Here is a 19,541-nt window from a genome sequence, read left to right as displayed (position 1 = left end):
CATACAATTAATGAGCTGAAGGTCAGCTGCAGTCTTGCAGTTATTCGGTCTGGATTGCTGTGTGTCACAAGCCTTTTCAGAAGAACCTGACAAATCTCTCTCGTTAATAACAAATGACAATCTCTTCGGTGCTACAATGCATGTTACATTTAATCAATTTGCTATTTGTATTCACTGTGTACATCTACTGTTTTGGGTCATGAAAAATTGAAAAGTAATTACAACATGGAAGACCATCATGGATAACGAATGAGATAAGACTAGAAAATGTTCTATTAATTGGTCAGTTGTGCTTGTCAGTACATTGAAAGTAGTTAAGACGGGGAATGAGATAAGACAATTCTATGCCTCTGAGGTGAAACAGAGCTTAAGGATAACCACTGCTATGATACTTTTGTTATGATAAAAATTCAATCATCTAAGCACTGTGGTGATACAAGGAGCTTTAGAAAGCTGTTTAACTACAGCTATTACTTGAAGAAATCAAAGTAACTTCCCTGATTGAATTGTACTATAGTAATGCCTGGTAGTGCAGCCACACTATAAATAAAGTCTGTCAGCATCTCCATCAATGCCCCCACTGCCAAGGGCTGCTAACTCATCTCTTTTACATTTCAACAGCCTCAAAGAGGGCAAACAAATTAATGACTCAGATGTCTATTTCTGTACTAAAAAGGGATGAAACAAGTTAAACTGGTTTCAATCAATAGAATATCAAAGCGCTGACAAATTTTTAGGATTTCAGTTGCATTTTCTTATAATTCAGAGGTAAATGTAAGTATTAACTTCAAAAATGGAAGTAGACAAAACTCTTGTCTCTCCAAGAGAGACTTGCATTTGTTGGACCAAACACTACCTGCATTTGATGAACAGATGCCAAGTACTTCTAACCTATTAGTTTATAAGCCTTTGATCAAACCTATGAGTCTACGTTTCCTACAGACATGCAAAGCAGAATTTCCATGTTACAGTATTGTAGCTTTCTTAAGCTGTGTAAGAACAAGGGCTACAAGGGCTGTATCAGTAGCAGAGGCAGTACTACCATCTTTACCCTCTTTGTTTTTTTCCCCATATTAGCAACATGTTTATATGCAATAACAGGCACTCTGCCCACTAACCCAGACCAGCCAATACTGGGCTGATCACAGCCACTATTTTGTGTCTGTACAGTTGAGCTTCCTAAAAATAAATGTCAAAATATACATCTGGAATTAAAATAAACGTGCAAGTTCTTAACTACTTCCTATGCTTCAGAATTAGAATTTGCCTGTATAATTATGCTTCAGAAGAGGCCAGTGGTCAGAGGTTCCTGCTATGCAGAGTCACAACTGTAGACTTCAGACTGTTTCTGCTGAAAAGGGTAGCTTTAAGGTTGAATCAGAACAGAAAGCAGAGTAAAGAAGTAAGAATAGAAAAAGCCATAGCTGACAATCACATTATTGAGAAAGAGAACCACGGTGACAAGGGAGGGCAAAAGTGCTGAAGAAGGTGATGACTGCATTGCTCTGACATCTGGAAAGTAGAGTTTGGTCATAAAAACTTCTCAGCATTAGCAATTAGAGTAGCTTTTCTTTGACATTGCCCCTGAAGTTTAGAAGGAATATCATTGATTTCATAATGAAAGCTATTCATTTTGCAAAGGTTTGTTGTAAAGTGTCATGAGGAAAGGCATCCTCAAGGCATTAAGAAATCTAGTGAAAAAGCTGCAGAAAGGTGTAAAGAATTCTAAATCACTGCATTGTCTATATATTAATGTAAATAGGTGCTAAATGCCTTGGCTGATTAATGCTCCCTTCCTCATAAGGAAGGAGAATTACTAAAACAATATTAAAAGAAATACAGGAGTGAATAAAACCAGTGCTAGCAGCATAATGATTACATAGGAAACAAGATGCAGTAAAGCTAATGTCCTTTCTCAGATAGGATTTGGTCTAGAAATTGGCAGCTAAAGCTATTCAAGTAGGCAAGACAAAGCTTTCATTACCTTCACATAAAACATTTTTTATCACTCAAGTAAGTATCTTGCCAGCTGTGTGTGTGTGTGACACTATGTAGTCTATTACCATCAGCAATGAGGTGTGAAAATTCTTCACGAAACCATTCTAGAAAAAAGCTTCAGGTTATCAGGGCACTTCTTAAGGAGCTTGTTCAAAAGCATTAGAACTGTTTAATTTTCACCATCCTGTAGGCAACAAAAATGTTGGGGTTTTGTGAAATGGTAGAAGTATGAGGTTTTTGAAGAAGACACTGCATGTGCACGTCTACTCTAACACTCTCTTTGAAGAAGAGCAAGGATACAGGCTCCAGACAGTTCATTGGTGTAAACAAACCAGTAAAGGCAAAGCTAAAAAAAAAAAGAGATACGTGGAATAGGATTTTCTAGACAGGTGTGAACTTCTAGGACATGTCCCCATCAGCCTCAGTGTGATAAAACACGCTGGTTCCCAGTACTTTGTAGTGTTTGCTTGGCCACAAAGATTTTGATTCCTGCTGTGCATGTCAGCACAGTGCTGCACCTGTGCTGGTGGCTCTCTGCAGGCACAGCACTCTCCCTGTGTTGCAGGGTTGGGGTTGAAGTAGGGGTATTTTATCTACTAATGCATAACATATTTATATTATTACAAGTATTAGGAGATACAATTATGCAACCTACAACTGTGCTTTGCTAGATTTATTAATGTATTGTAGATCTTGTGGTTACTTGGAGAGAAATGTTTGCATCAAGCAATCTGAGTAGTGGTATGTACTCAACTTTTATTGACTCACAGATGGTTGGAAGTAATTATATGATTTCTCAATAAGCATCAGAATTTGGCCATAAAGTTCAATTATTTTGACATGAGAGATCAATAACAGGAATCTGAAGCAATTAAAGACACATAATTCAGAAGCTGCTCGGCTAAAAACAGTCATGTGGTGAATCTGTTCCTGACTTCAGCTACAATGTGAATGTAAGTTCAGTCAGTGGTGCTGTTCTTCATACCAAAGCAGATATAGTCAATGGTTTAGGCTGTTAACATAAGATCTTATTATTATGCACTTCTCAAGCACATCCCACATCATGGGCTGCATCCTATACTGCACACATTCTTTACCTCTGTAACTTTGAATGTAATATTAAAATCTGCCATCATTCATATCTGTGAAAAGCACAGAGATAAGAGTACACATTCACTATTTTGTTTTAAACCAGCATCAAAACACAATCTCTTGCATTAAATATTGATCAAACTTTGGGCTTAACGAGTTTCTTCACTGAACAAACCAAATGCTATACTGGGATGCCCGCTGCCAGGGCACATCCCGAGTCTTACTACCACTTTTACCCTCTTCAATTTTTTTTTTTTTGCCTTTGCTTAAATTAGCAAGGTATTTGTGCACATCAGGCTCTCTGTCCACTGACCCAGACGGCCAAAATGTCTCTTCTGCAATCATCAATCCATAGGTGAGCCACTGATGGCCTCTCTCCATTCCTCACCAGCCCATACCACTTTATAACCACTGCTGGCATGGAACACTCTGACAAAGTGTTGCATCTGCCTTTGGCTCCCTTTGGCAGCAGGTTCTGCAAGTTACAACTGAGTGGTACTAAGACATTACCCCATGCTTCCCAGCTCCACACCAAGATGCCTCCTGCCCAAAGCAATGCTGGTAATACCTAAAGACCTTAATAATGCAAAAGTACGGTATCCCTTTAAGTGCTTATTTCATTCCCAGTGTCTTCTCCCAGTTCCTTTGCTGTAATAAGCAGACAGCTGGCACCAAACACCAGTGTTTTTTTCCTGGGTATGCTAATGATCTAACATAAAAGATAATGTTAGTCACAGTTAGGTACAGATGTGACTTCGGCACTTTCCCTCCTTTTCCATTTCCTTCTGCTGCCTTTGAAGGAAGACTGCAGCCAGTAAAAATTAGCAGTGAAGTATTGCTGCTCTCTATTTTGTTTCACTTACAAATGCTACTGCATCTGGACAGATGTTGACTGCCATTTCATCTGAATGGGCCTAAACAAGTAGAACGGTTAGGAATTTGAGGCATTTCCACTTTTTCATTGGAGTTATTACATTCCAAGTATGTGGAGGACAGTTCTACAGCACAACAATTTACCCTACAATACAAAAAAATAGTAAAATTGCATGTAATGTGTGCTCCAGTATAGGATACTAAGGGTCTCAGTCAAGGCTGTCCTGTAATCTATATCAAACAATATGTCTAAAAGTTTGACTGAGCAAATAGTAAAGCTATGTTAATAATGCATTGTTTTGTTTTGTTTTTTCAAAAGACTTATTTGATTCAAAAATAATAAAAAACACAACTAACAAAAAAAGAACAAACAAACAAACAAAAAAGCAACACAAATCAACAACAAAAACACCAAAGCCCCAAACCTAAGAAGGGTCTCCATCAGTAGGTTCAGTAGTTTGGATGGTTTTAGTCATAGAGATGAGCATATACTGAGTCCTAGTGCAGCCAGTTAAGAACAATTTGGTCTCCCTCTAGAGATGGCCGGTAAACACAGCCAATGCATGCAAAAAGACAACATTTCCCTTTTTCTTTACTTTCTATCCTAATTTAGCTGTCAAAAATTCATTATTTTAAATATTTCAACCAACCATAGAATGGGTTGGAAACAGGAAAAAATGAATTGCAGATTTTGATTATATTTTCACTCCACCAGTAGTCAAGACTTTCACATTGTATCTTCAAATGCATAATTTTCGACCAGCTTTGCTCACCAGAAGAACGTGGAAAGCAGGACAGACTCATGCCACTGACAAGTTTTAAAGAGCATCCTTCAAGTTCCTAGAAATCAGAGCTCTTTGAAAAAAACAACCATAAAGATTTAGTGTAGACAAACACTTGAGAAGCACAGACCATAAGACAAATTGCATCACATTTCTTTAAAGCATAACATCTGATAATGTTTTATATCTTAAGATCTATGAACGAACTTGCTGATTATACACAGCTACCGCCATTTGTTTCTTTGTAGCACTTCTGTAAGCGAGCGTGCTTGGAATCTCCAGGTCTATTAAAGGTAAAATCTCAAGCTGCCAGCAAGTTCTTCAGAGGAATCTCCTGGCCTTGGCATTATCTGTGGGCTTTGTCCAGGGACACAGCATTTATTTCTTAAAACTGGAGCAACCAGCATAGTGCAGCAGCCAAGCCAGGTCACGCTGCCCAGATTCTTCCCCGGCTGTTCTGCTGACCAGTTCTGTGCCAAGCTCATCTGCTACCCACACAAGCCTTTCCAAAAACAAGTTCCCTTCTGGCTCTTCTCCAAAGAACCACTGACTCCTGGGCTTCCCCTGACCACTGGTATACAAACAAGGTAGCAAGAACAAGATTCACCCTACCTATCTTAAAGTGAGCAATAACAACTGCGTACAACTAGTATGCAAGTTTAGCAGTAGCCTGTGTTACCTGCCGTGGTTTTTGCTTTTTATTATTATTCACGTCCCTTACTGTTTTCCCTTCCCTTATTGTTTTTGGTTAATTTGTAAAATTCAAGGTGATGTTATTTTATTTTTTACCTTCTCTGGTTCTGTGGAAGAAGTCTGTGCCATTCTGGTTGTGTGAGCACTGACAAGTACATCCCTGAGAGACAACTACTTAATTAGTCACAGGGAGGCTTAAGTCTCAATCCTAAATAAGGAGATAACATCATGGTGGCAAAACCTGTCACCTTTGCCCAAGCAGCCTGGAGGGAGAAAGACCGTTACTGCACAGTCCAATCTACTTACATGATAGAAAAGGATACTGGGATGGAAAATGTAATAATTTAAAAACATTCAAAGAGAAATAGTCTACATTTGCACGGGCTACACTCTCTTCCCAGTGCAACAAATGAACCAGAGTATCAGCAACTAAGTGATGGGCAGTTATTTAATGAGTTAATCTCATTAGGATATTTGAACTCTCAGAAGAGGCTCAAACCATTAGCTACACGAGAGCTTTGAAATAAGCCTTTCAAAAGGACTATAAGAATATATTAAAAAGTGGTTAATACACTGTGAACTTTACCAGGATTCCCCTTGGATCAGGCTGTCTGGCAGGAGGTTTTTACTGGGGAGCTTCTCCACAAGTCCTGCAGACACAGTCACTAATAGGCTCAAGTTTACCCTAGAGCCCATCAAGTAACATCACCAACAATTTGGATTCCAGCAGTTTCTAAGGTTGGCCTCAATATGTTACACAATTGCACCTTGCTTCCCAATTTTTAAATCCTTTAGCTTTAAATCTGGATAGTTAAAACTGGACTAGTCATCACATTACATATCTGACTAAAAGACCTGTGATAATACTTTTAAATACAAGTTATTTAGCCTCACATTCTCTACAGTGGCTGTATTATTCCCTCTAACCTTTTCCTTTCTTTACCTTGAATTTGGGCACAATCTATGTTTATGTTAGTGTATAATTAACTAAGTTAAAAACAGCAGAGTCCCATTTCAAACAACATTACATTGTCACACCATGTCAAACAATTGCACCTCTTGAATTTAGACTGTATAACTATTTTCTGCTCTCTGTTTACTTTTATTAGCTCCAGTGGAATTATTCATATCAATAAAGTGAACAGCATTTGACCCTCTAAAAGTAAATGAAAGACATTAATAGAAGAACCCAGAGAATATCTTCCAGCAATAATTAAAACTCGGGGCAGAATAATTTTTTCAGTCATCATAAATCATAATGAAAAGTGGATACCTAATGTCTGATTGTTCAGATCTGCTCCATGAAAGCAGTCGGGAAATGTCCAGCTCTTTTAATTGCTAATAATTACTTCGTAGTTTAAGAAGCAGTGATATAAAAGATCCTTATTGTTTAGAGTATTACAAAATTTAACTGTAACTAATGCATTTTCAAGAGTTTGGGGAACATTATTAAAGTTCATTTCCATGCTGCAGCTGCAGGAGTTAGAATTATGAAAGTGAAGAAGCTGTAAAATTGAAAAGGTCAGCAATGACATTCATCTATTCCAGCTGTCAAATCAAGGGAATGTTAACAAAACTAGTCTCTGGTAGAAAAGCTAATTGTCTACATGTATTTTGGCTGCTCCTATACATGTACTCTACTGTGGCTAATCTATAGAAAGACCATGCTGGAACAGCTCATCTTTTTTTGATCAGGCCTTCTGCAAACAAAGGAGCCTCATTGCCCCAAATAAGCAAGTTCTAATGATTGTATAACTCCAACCAGCCTAAAAAGCAGCCGTATGTTCCAAGTCAGTGTTTAAAGAAAAAAGCATGTGAATGAAGTTTATAGACTCCTGGCAGCAGAGTTCAACTTCCAGAGTGGTGGGAGTACAGGGCAAATTTAGTATTTTACTCTAATGTTGTGTTCTTAAAAATAGTATTTCTAAAACGTCTCCTGCCAAGGCATGTTTTATTATAACAAAATATAGAAAAGTCTCTATTGCAGACCAAATCTTTTGTAGATGACCTGGATTTAGTAATCCCTCAGTGTGAAGGACCTTCTCTTCAACATTCTATTCCCCGCAGGGTGAGACTGCAAACCTAACACAGCTAAACACAGACCATCAGTGAAGACTGAGTCTAGGAACTTTGCTATTGAATGACAGACCCCTGCCTTGTGCAGGAGGAGCTCTCAGCAAGGAACAGTGAGAGATTTATGTTTTTTATTATGCACCAAATTCCACCTTCTTCAGACCATGACACTCCTCAGCAATTGAGAGCAAAGAAAAGTGACTCCAGACCTGTAGCACGCCACACATTCAAGGGAATCAAGTGCTTAATCTTCTCTAGACAAATTCATTGCAAGCCCCTCTGGCTATTTGCTATTGTTTATTTTTGTATTTTCACCTTATGTGTTTGTAGATGTTCTCAGAGGTCTACACACACAACTCTACCAACCACAAGTAGCTGACTGTCAGTGTGAAAGCCGTATTCCTATATTGCACCATATACATCAACTCACGCCTCAATTTATCTGGTGTTATGCAATACAGATGTGACAGAAACAATCCAATTTGACCTATGTCAACATATTATTAGGTCAGTATGTAGCTTTCTGGATAACTTTTTAAAAATCTGTTATCTGACCTTTGTGGTTTTTTTTTTTTTTCCTATAGAGAAGTATTGCAAAAGCCAGAAACAATACCGACAATTCATGAAATATTCAAGTGTACAGTTGCAATCTTTTAATAAATGGAAGTGACCTTCAAAAGAGACATCCCAAAGATTAAGAGAATTTCTCCATAGATGGCATTTGTCACTAATCAATGACCGAAAGAACTTACACTCTTCATAGAAGTGAATACAAAAAAGATCTTTCAGAATTCTATCACTTTACAAGTAAATTTTTCACAAAGCCCACAGAAAAGAGCATTAACAAGCTAACAAAACAACAGAACAAAACATCAAACAGGCAAATTGAAAGGATACATCCCCCTACACCTATTGGTAACTACGTCCACATTTAGAGAGCTAGAGTCATTTGCACATCCACACACTATTCTCTGAGGCTAGATGATACTATCAGAATTAACTGCATTTCTTCAACTGCATTGATATGTCAAAATACATGCAACATTCTACTAGCCAATTTTCTTTTTCATATTCACAAAGATATTGGGCTCTAACTGGGTCACGGTATTGGAACAGATGTAATCTCAGCAGAATACTATGAGAAATCTGGGCTACATTAATGACTGATCCAATTACAGTGGAAATCTCTAGAAAACCCAGATTTACTAAGAACCAGGAGATAATTATGATGTACTTCTAGGGACGACCAGATGGACCAGACAGTCTCAAACTCTATAAGGAGACCAGAGCTGAATGAGAGGCACCCGTGCTGTTGCCTACATAGTTGGAGATATTCCCATTCTGAGAATATGATCAAAACAGACAGATTCTTTCAGCAAACACCTGTGAGGACTGGATCAAAACACATCCTATACTGGGAAGCAGCATGGCTTATGTCCTGCTGTGATGATGGGGTGACAGAGGAATAGGTATCCAGGAGAGAATGAAAGAGCAGGAATCAAGAAACCTCAGGCAGCAAGTTATGTTCTCTCTCCTGAATAGGCTATAGATGCCACCTTCCAAGGAGCAATCTGATACCACACCTAAGAAAACCCAACAATCTACTGTGGATTTACACCCAGAAGGAAAGAAAAATACTTGAGAAATCTGAGTATAAACACCTCCTTTCACCAATCCAAAGGCAGGCAAAATTTCATAGTAACCTTATCTGTGATCTTGATAACATCTTTCAGAGAGGTGTGCCTCTCTTACCTCTGAGTAGTCCCATTAAGGTAATTTGGATCTAAGAGGATGTATGATGTTAAACATTTAGTTAATTATAAATGTTGCTGAATCAAGATTTTTTTTCAGATAAATATTTTACCAGAGAAGATATATTAAACAGTGGAAAGTAATATTTCTTATTTATAGAACCTGCTGCCAGCTCCAAGCTAGTAAATATTTACATTTCAGGCACTTTGATGGCTAATGTGACCTTTCTGTTGCACACTTTACACCTGTGCTGTATTTTACTTTCAGTGTTAACATCCTTTCTAGTCCATCTTCCATTAACAAGCAGTATTTAAATATATGCAAATTTCATATTTTAGCTGATGTTTTAGGAACATTTTTAAGGTCACTCTGTTTGATCTATCATACAGACACAGCAAATTTATGCACCATATATCCTATCTCTACTTGTTTTTACCTACATCTGTCTTCTCTGATTGCATTTGAATGGGCTTATTTTCTACTTTAAATAAAAGATTTATGCCTTAGCTGTCAGTTTGCCTTTATTTGAAAATTTAATTTTGTTTCTAGGAGTCTAGATTAACTTATTAGATTTAACTGTCCCTTGTGCTTTGCAGCGATAGCAGAAGTATATTTTCCCTTGCGGAGAGAATACATAAACAAAATGCTCTTAGCTTAAGAATAAAGAATGTTATTACTTAGACCAATACAACACAGTTGGTCCAGGAAACAAAAACTGATGTTGTGATATTTTTTTAATTTATGATGGCCAGCAGTGAGAACTGACTCATAAATATGAGCTCTCACAAATCCTGGAGCCACCAGAACTTGGAAAATGCTTTGCGAAAAAGGTACATTCCCCCAAAATGTCCCCAACGCTTGGGATATAGAATACCCTTTCATGAAGCAGTACCACTGGGAAACACAACTTCATTCTTGATACTCATGGATTTATTTAAGTGAGCAACAAATGAGAATCTGCCCCACTGCTTCCAGTTAGTCAGAAGCCTATTTGTTGATTCAGTGTGCTATTCCACATCTTCAGTGAGACGTGTTCTTTACTGTCTCTCAGTAGAGCTACATTCATAATACTGTTCATCAAGCCCTGGAATTTCAGGGCTTGCCTGAAAGGAGAACAGGCTCACTGCAGTTGCTGCATGTGGTCCTTGCAAAGCCCAAAACGGCTGTGTTCTCTGGTGGGTGGGCTGGGGTGTCTGAGGGAGGTTAATCTTTTCAACTACGTTCATCCATTTTGACCTTCTTCTCTATTTTTCATTTCTAGAAGTACCTGGGATTCTCAGCAACTCTGTGATTTTTCTCTTTATTTTGCAACATCCACATAGACCTGAACAGAATCTGTTTTTAATCAATCCCTACACTTTTTATAAACTCTAAAAACCCACAGCTCTTGATTCTGTACTCTCAATTATATGCACTGCTTTTGAAAGGAATTGAAGTGTTCCCTCATCAATAATGTTCCTAGAAGCGCCAGGAGATTGCAGTATAAGAATATCAGGGCAGAGAAAGTAGAAAATTGAAGGATCAGTATTTACTTATCTACTCTAGCAAGCAGTCAGTCACACAGCTGTTAACTGTATCCTGACTCACTTTGTTAAATAGTGAACACCATGAGCACAAGACTTTTGTGGAGAAGCAGGGATTCATCATACAAAGAAAACAAATACACATTTATGGTGGCTTTCATCACTCACAAAATATCAGCAGAGATAAATGGCACATAGGAACATGAGGCCCTCTATTCTGCCAGCCAGAGCAATACAGCTGTTATATAAGATGATAAGCAGTGATGAAGAATAACATGACCAGCAGTAAAATAATAATAATAATAATAATAATAATAATAATAATAATAACAACAACAACAAAGGCATTAAGGCAGGCAGAACAGGACAGAACTTATCTGACTTGATAGCCTTCAGTCTGTGACACTGTATATATAAAGTGCCAACAGATTCAAGAAAGGACAGTAATTAGTAAGTCCTGGCATCTTCCTAATAAAAAAATCAGTGAAAATACCACAAAGCACAATCTCTGCATGTACAGTACTATTAATACAAAGTGGAGTCTTCACAGAGTTCTTCAAAAATCTCTTCAGCTCAGAAATGCTCTTTCAGGAATGATCATAAATATGGCCTACCTACCATCATACCCAGGTAAAGAACGCAGATGAAGCTGGTGTGGTTTGAACATGCTGGTGGAGGCACTGGGCAGGTAACCATCTGGCAGGGAAGGCTTATGCTCATCTGCTCTCTTGGTAGTGAGTTTCCTTGCTGCTGAAGGGCAGAAGTAAATCTATTCCAGTCATTCCCTTCTGTTGTGATAGCAAAAAACTTATCAAGGATGTGTTATGCTAAATCCTATGACAACAAGCATTTCAAAGCATCAGACAAGACAGATAATAAAAGGGTAAAACCTGCAAGGAAATAAACCATGCACTACACATGTAAAGATTTCTTTATCATGCTTAGGTAGAATAATCTATTATTGTGACCATTACTTAGTTACAGAATGTACCACCAAATAACAAACTGATCGTACAAACCACTGCAACAACACAGCTGATTTTTTTCCAGCTTCTCCAAAGACAGTAGTCTGGTTTTGATTTAACAAGTAATTAATGAATACATAAACCCTGGACAGAACTTTAATCTATCCCAGCGCCAAATAATTAATCATTCATTCCACGTTTAATCCTGTTCTGATAAATGTAATTAATATTTCATCATGGCACTGCAGAGTAGAAGAGTACTTGGGAGCAGAGAAAGGCACCCTTCTATCTCTCCCCTCATTGCAGCTCTGGAGTGAAAGGCACTGTCTACAGCTGACAGGTAGGTAATCCAGAATACAGCGACCCCTTGCAGTTGTACATTAGGTTTTATGCATGGCATACACTCTGATTGTAAGGAGGCTTTTCTTCCTCTGACCTATTATTAAAATAGCAAAACAAAATAAAAACCAACAATGAGAAATACGTCACCAGAGCATGGTAAACCATTTGTCTGATCTGACAGTATTTGGGAAACCAGTGCTTGCACCGATGTCTTGGTTTATACAATGCCACTGAGCATATGTTAGGGCTGTGGAGAGAGAACAAAGCATGTGTAGGTTGTCTGCTTCTGTCCACAGGAAGCAGCGCTATGTGCACAAAGAAGTGGATGAAGATTTAAGCGATAATTTTACTGCAGGGAAACTCCAGCATCTTTTGAAAACTTTTGGTGTAATCAAGAACTGCGTTGATAGGTAGAAAATTAAATTGCAGGAAACCCTATGCTGATTTTACAGGGTGTTTCATCTCAGGAACCCACAAATTTCAGCAAAGAGTTTTGTGAAGAAGATTCTACAACAAACAAATTGCATTGGGATTCTGCTACCCAATTACTCAGAAACAGAGGCATCTCTTCACAGTTATCTCCTTGCTCAGCACTCTCCTGTATAGCCACAAATTGTTTTTGCTGAACAAATTTTAACTATACGTACAATTATAATTCCCTCTCATTCAAATACAGGGGAAGAAAAACCTACTGTAATTAGTTATCCCAGTTGCCCTGATGAATATTTACAGTCCTTGCAAGAAACCCAGCTTGTGGTGTACGAGTCTCCCAGCGTCACACACTGACACCGAAAGGAGGCTGTAATTTATCCCCTTCCGAAGATCCCATATTATGCTGCTATCTCAGCTGTCGTTAATCTAACCCTCTGTTATGTCCCAAATCAGTAAGGAGACAACTTTCAAATGGTAGGGGAGTGTCTCTGACATAGTAAGACTAAACAGAGCTACATGAAATCAAGTGATTTTAGTCCAGGGGCCTGCTGGAGCTATTTTATAAACAAACTCATTTTCGCACTTTGTAACTGCTCGTTGTGGTGACTGCTATCTGTAACTTCTAGACAGCTATTCTAGATAATTATGCTGGAAAGCATTTACACATTTACAGAGAATTTTGGTTATGGATAATGGTTTTATCAACTAAGATTCATTTCAAAATATGTTGCTTTCCAAATACTCTAAAAATGCACCTAACCTCTTGCTACTCAAACAGAATCTAAAATTGTTATGCACCTGAGTCATTCCCCTTCTCAGAGCACTTCTCAACACTAAAATAAATGTAGGTAGCTTTAAGTACCTAGGAAGTACTAGTATTATGTTCATAAGAAACTAAAATGGTTAGGAGCATTGGATCATTGAGGCAAGGATCCTGATTCTAACATTGACCAGCACCAGAAGCTTCAAAGGAATAAATTCCTGCCTGGAATATAGTGTAAAAAATGTAAGTTTTTACTTCTTGTGTATCTGGATTAATTCAACAGTTCTTTTGCACCAGTGCCAACCTCACAAATGATTGTATAAGCCACATTTTTAACTTCTGCTTGCAGCAATGGATGATATATACCCTTGTTCCAAAAGTCACACAGGCCTGATGGCCAGCTGCTGCACTGTCACCTCATTTCTGAATCCCACAAGGAAACCTTTTCCATATTCATAAACAGAGCATTCATTTCTAAGACCCTGGAAACCTTCACTGAAGCTCCACATTATAATCCAATTGATTCTTTATCTCCTAAGATCAACAAATCCTTAACTCATTGTAGAAAGTGTTGTGCGATGTTTCATATGCATGCACACACACATTATTACATCGTTCCTAATATATATGGATTTTATTTCCCTTAAGTCGTCCATTCTACTTGTTCAAAATGGGAAAGATTATTCGTAGACGTGAATCTACCGTTCTGTGTTGGATTTGATGAGGCTATATTACGAAAAACATCCATCTGCTTTGTAAGAAAACTGATGCTGAATTGAAAGAGTAGCCATTGACTAAGGTTATATCCATTCATGCTAATACGACCTTCAATTAGTGAAGCAAACACATTTTGAGATCCAGTCATTTTATCAGACACCCACTATAGATAAAGAAATGCTGGTATCCTTGAAAAATTCTACTCGGAGGTGACCTTCCACTTTTCCAGGCTCATTAGGCAAAACAAAATAATTGTGCCGCTTCTTTCTGGTCTCTCTTCAGAAGGTTTTCAGGACATCTCAAATTACAAATAATGATTTAACCCACAAATTCATGCTAATACATAGCAGCTTAGACAGTTAACACACTCATTCTATGCAGTTCTCCAGAGACACTGGTTTACAGTGTTTTCTTTTACTTAGCAGCAGCTATTGGCATTTAAATAGAAACCACTACAAATCCACTTAGTTCAAAATTTTTGAAAGAGTAAATACCATTGTGGCATCCTTAAGTCAGCAAAGAAGAATGCAGTAGTGCCTCTTATTTTCATCCACATTTTCAAGGACTGGTAGTTTTCTCACTGAGGTGTCCAAACAGCAGCAAAGCTCTTCTGAGAGGCAGACTAACATCAATGCTTAAGTAGCTGAATTATGAGAATGTTTATTCATATTCAAAAATATAGCACCTTTGACATGCAAAGAAGTAGAGATACATATCATGCTCCCATTTGTAAGGTCTAATATATTTAAAGAAGTTTGTGGCTGCTAAAGAAGTATTTATCCAAGCCAGAATGAAAAATAACAAGATGATGATTTTGAATTTTCTCTGATTTTTCTATGAGCCTTTTCAGCCACATGCTGTATGCTATAAGAGAGTTAGATACAATGCTTATTTATAAACAATGGTATCCCTGTTAGGTCACCTAAAGAGAACTGAATTAGAGAGAGATGCTTAAGTACCTAAGCACAAAAAAACAATATCGATAAGAAATAATAAGGAAGAAATCATTCATCAGAAGGCTGAATACTGGGAAGTAACCATCAGGGCTAAGAACAGTGCAGACTTCATGAGACCAAGGAGGATGTTAAGCCACAGAAAGACTCAGCTCTTAAAGACAAGAGACTGGCTGAACAAAGGAGGTCTTTCCCAGGAAAGGTCAAAGAGCTGGGAGGGCTGGTGGGGGATGCCAATGTGTACAGCTGGTACGTGTTGGCACAGCTTGATGAAGTCAGCTGAGGTATAACAGCTGACATTAATTAAAGGTTTGGTTGCACAAGCCTAATAGATAGAATGAGATAACGGACTGATACAATTGGATCATGATGGATTCCCAGTGCAGGAGAAAGAATCCGAGATATGCTATATTACATACATTAATACTCTCCCATTTAGTTTGTTGGCATACTGCCTTTTTGTTTGCTAACTAAAAATAATAATAATTAAAAAAAACAGTTTGTTAAACATCCCTTTAGTTTGTGTGTACCCGAATACATCCTAGTACCTTGTTTCTTTTGAAAGCTGTCTGCTCATCTGAAACTATTTCAGTTAAATTGCCCTGTAGCACTGTCATCATGCATGCATTCATGCTTCTTCAGCACTCTCTCAAGTAGGGGAGCATGGAGACATTTGTGGGCCTTCCAGCATACTGCTACAGCCCTGCTAAGACTCACAGCCAGTGAGATTCTAAGGACGTAGAGCTTTCTCTCATGAATCATACAAAAAGAGCTCTCTCTAAATCAAACTTCAAGCTGGTAGAGGGCAGTTAGGCGCTTAAATCACCATTTGCTCTGAAGCTTTGAAGAGGTTTTCATAACTTCGGCAAGCAAATGTTTGCACTGCTTCCACAAAATCTCTTTCAGCCAGGGGATCAGGCTGGACATTAAAGCCAGGCTCCCATCCCACGACCGGCTCCTGCTGAAATTTAGCTCCCTAAATACTGCTGTGACCACAAGACTGGTGTTTTTCACATTTCTGAGTGGAAGTTCTTGACATTTACCATTTCCCTTTCCCTCAACTACACGAACTGCAGCAGCGGAGAGCAGGACTCCGCGGGAGCGTTCTGTACATCCTCCCTGTGCCCCGTTGCCAGAGCGCAGCCCGCGTCGCTGCTGCAGCACCAGCCCCACCTGCTGCCCCGCGCCGGCAGCTGCAGCCGGAGCCAAGGCCGGGCCGCACAGAGCGAGCCGGCAGAGCGCTCCGCGAAGCTCCTGCTGCTGTTGTGGGTTAGAGGTATTTACGTGACCTTTTCCCGGACGGCAGTCTAGAAACTCGACTTTCTCTACGTTAGTGGAAAGGAATAAAAGCAATGAAGGAAAAAGGCTCCAAAATGAGTGTGGGTAAGTGCAGTCATTAAGGTGAACGCTTGAGTGGGAGGCCGTCGAGCAGCCCCAATGCACCTCTGCTGAGTTTCTCGGGGAGAAGGCAGACGTAGTGGAGCAGGACAGCACATTCACAGGAGTGCGGCTGCATTTCCTAGAACGCTGTTTTGAATTGCACCTTTGGAGCAAAGGAATATCTCATTTTCCCGAGACCATCTTCTGTTGAGCTGCCAACAAAAAGTTTATGTGCAACCCATTAAAATACGTATATACACTGCTGACTTCATGCCCATGCACACTTTGCTCACAACTTGCAGGAATGTGTGTCAGCTCTTCTTAAAAGGGATTTTCTTTCTCTCACAGCTGTTCTGACAGAAGACCTTCTGATGTCCCCCACACCACAGCCTGAGAAGCAGCCTGGCAGCCAGGCTATAGGGATCCCTCGTTTATCAGTTATTTGATTCATTCCATTCAGGCTGATACATCTTCCTGGCTTCGTTGCTGTTTGATTTAACTTCTGTTTCTAGCATCTGTAGTGGATTCTTTTATGTACAACCACCTAAAACCATGTCTTGTACACAGGTAGCAAAAGCAGTGATTTGATAGCGTGGTGTGCATTTTGGCAATGTACTTTATCAAAGATGTATTTTGCCTGCAGCAAAACGAGCTGTCAGCTGTTACAATGAACTGTCACATATTCACATTTTAATATGAAAAATAATTATTCCTCCGTTTCTATTAAACAGCTACCTATTCTTCAGGCTGGAAATCAGAACTGCTTTCACAGAGTATCCAGCTCGCTACTGAAAAGATTAAATGGGTCGAGTGTAACACTGTAAATATGATCAAGGCAAAAAGCCAGTCAATAAAACTGACGGTTTTATCCTAATAAAGCAGGGAGGCCTCTGCCATTTCTCTGTGGCAGATAGTTAATTGTCCAGCTGTACGCAACAACTTCAGGACATCTGGCCACTTAACCAAAGAGTACAAGGTTTGGAATGCCAAAGGACCCATAAGTGAAATAATGAGTGGTCTGACTCATTTATAGTGAAGTCCCTGCACACGGCTCTGACATCAGTGGTCAAAGCTAAATTAACGTGACTGCAAGTACTGCTCTTACTTCATCCCCAACACCTGCCTTAAGATACAGCTGGGTGCACCAAGAGCAGCAGTGGTCCCAGCTGGGACACAGACACAACAGTCTCAGCCGAGATAGGGTGGCTGCCTACTGCTCTGCTCTGCAACAAGGTTGTGGCTTACCTGTATCCTAATTTAGGATGAAGAATGAGTTTGAAAAGTATGACAAACATACAGTGCAGTCAACACTTGGTACTGCCTCTGCGTAAAATTATGATTCTTTGCTTCAGTCACCCTAAAAGCAGCTTCAGCCCAGGCTGAAACATAGTGGAGTTATACAACTAACCCAGCCATCTCCTCCCCCTGCAAGCCCTTCCGTGAGACCACAGGTAGTACTGCACACACAGAGATCACCTTGCTTTATCATACACATGAAACTAACTTTTGTTGTTATAGTTCAGGGCTTAAAAATAGACTTGATGTATGGATTTTCTGTTTTATAGGCAGAGGAAAGATTCAATATATTGATTTGAGCTGTAAGGCTTACTTCATTCAGGGTGCAATCAAAGCATGTGGATTTCTACAACTTTGGGTGCACAGTTTTGGTCAGACTGCAGGTGCAGAAGTTGTTAGGCAAGCCTGCAGGAGCATGTTAGTGGGCAACGCTGACATGTCTGCATGCTTTCATTCCTAAAATGATCCCATGTCTTGTGCTTTTAGTGAATTCATTTCCTCCAGGATAGCTCTAGAGAGCAGTTCAGAGACACCTTCCAATAAGGTAACTTCCCTCACTGCCATTTTATCAAGACTTAACATCACTCCTTTCCATGTGGTGAGTTTAATGCAGGTATCTTTGTTATCTCACAAGAAAGGCAGTGATGAACTTGGAAGGCCAAGAAGCTTTGGTGATTCTCCTCCCCTGCCTGTACTCTCAGGATCAATTATAAGGAGGCTAGGCTACTGCATATGCAATTTACTGGAGAAGTGATAGGAAGTTTTACCAGCTTACCTGTTTCATTCTACTAGCAAGTTATCACACAGCAGCCCCCAGGCACCCCCAGACTACAGAGGGCTTCCTAAATACAGGAATGAAGCATTAACCCATCACACAGAGAAGGAAAATAAGATAAGGACACTGCAAGCCAGGGGTAAAAACAGGACAAGACACCAAATATCCCTCTTCTCAAGGTGAATTTCTCCTCTACTGAAATGGACGACTGTCCATCACCCACCATTTTGCTTATGCTTGTTCAGTTGCAAAGAAATCTATCTGATGAAGTGAAACACCACCTCCAAGAAATGAGGTAGCCGTTAAGTGAGAATACTAGATTCACACAAGCTTCGTGGCAGATGCCTTAGGACTGATCTGTTCAACCTGGAATGGAAAACGATTTGCTTTTTTTTCCTTCCCACAGGGCATAAGTCTTCCCTGTCTCTCTGTTGTGCTAGTGAAAGCAAATTTCACCAGAAACTGAATCCATTTACAAATATTTTGATAGATTGAGACAGCTGCTCAGGAAAAAAGAAAGATTAAACACATGCAGTTAAGATACAGTGTCACACGAACAGCTGTTGCAGAGACCCACAGCCTATGTGGACTTCATTTTATTTATGTCTTTTAAAGATCATGTGGGTTTCCCTGTAAAATAGAAATAAAGTGAGCACTATTTCTGTTGGTAATAAATTAAAGAAAAATCTCAGATAATTTATCCTCCAAAATGCACAGTCTTGACTGTTTTTACTTGTTTTGGCAGGAAGACAGAAATGCAAAATGTACAAGCACTGCTCTTGTATACACTCACGTCTCATTCTATAGATCTGGTTGGCAACTCCTTCTGAGGCTCTCAGTTTCTGACTGGAACAGGTCATTATGTGTGCACCTCAATCCATCACTTCCGAAGCATCCTGTGAAGAAATTGCCATTAGAAACCAGTGTAGCGAAACCAACTACCTTCTATCTAAAAGCATGACTTGCATTTTTGTATCACATCTCATTCTTTTTATTCCTAACATTACCTATCTATCTGTATAGTTACTTTCTGTAGCAGCAGAGATCATGCTGTATCTATTTTTACTGCACCAATTACTGCTATTTTAAGACTGTATAGAAATGTCTACAAATAAAGATTAGCTGAAAGTTC

The 19,541-nt window shown here is 39.2% G+C and overlaps 1 protein-coding gene across 17 annotated transcripts in view; it reads left to right on the top strand.

The window, feature by feature from the left end:
• LOC107054281 overlaps positions 1 to 19,541 on the top strand; it is a 125,738-nt gene that overhangs the window by 21,035 nt on the left and 85,162 nt on the right. For 8 of the 17 annotated variants that reach the window (XR_006931247.1, XR_005862969.2, XR_005862967.2 and 5 more), the window contains one exon: positions 1 to 4,104. This exon is cut by the window's left edge. The exons of 2 other annotated variants lie outside the window; for them this stretch is intronic. Coding sequence is in view for 2 of the 15 variants with exons in the window: in XM_040707186.2 (XP_040563120.1) it covers positions 12,000 to 12,091; positions 16,687 to 16,784 (190 nt within the window). In the remaining 13 variants the exon portion in view is untranslated. 7 more of the 17 variants (XR_005862974.2, XR_005862970.2, XR_001468406.4 and 4 more) reach the window with 5 other exon arrangements.

The sequence above is a fragment of the Gallus gallus genome, chromosome 11 (assembly GCF_016699485.2).
Source record: "Gallus gallus isolate bGalGal1 chromosome 11, bGalGal1.mat.broiler.GRCg7b, whole genome shotgun sequence".
NCBI lineage: Eukaryota > Metazoa > Chordata > Aves > Galliformes > Phasianidae > Gallus > Gallus gallus.
The sequence above is the reverse complement of the archived record's forward strand: the minus strand, read 5'-3'. Positions and strand labels throughout refer to the sequence as shown.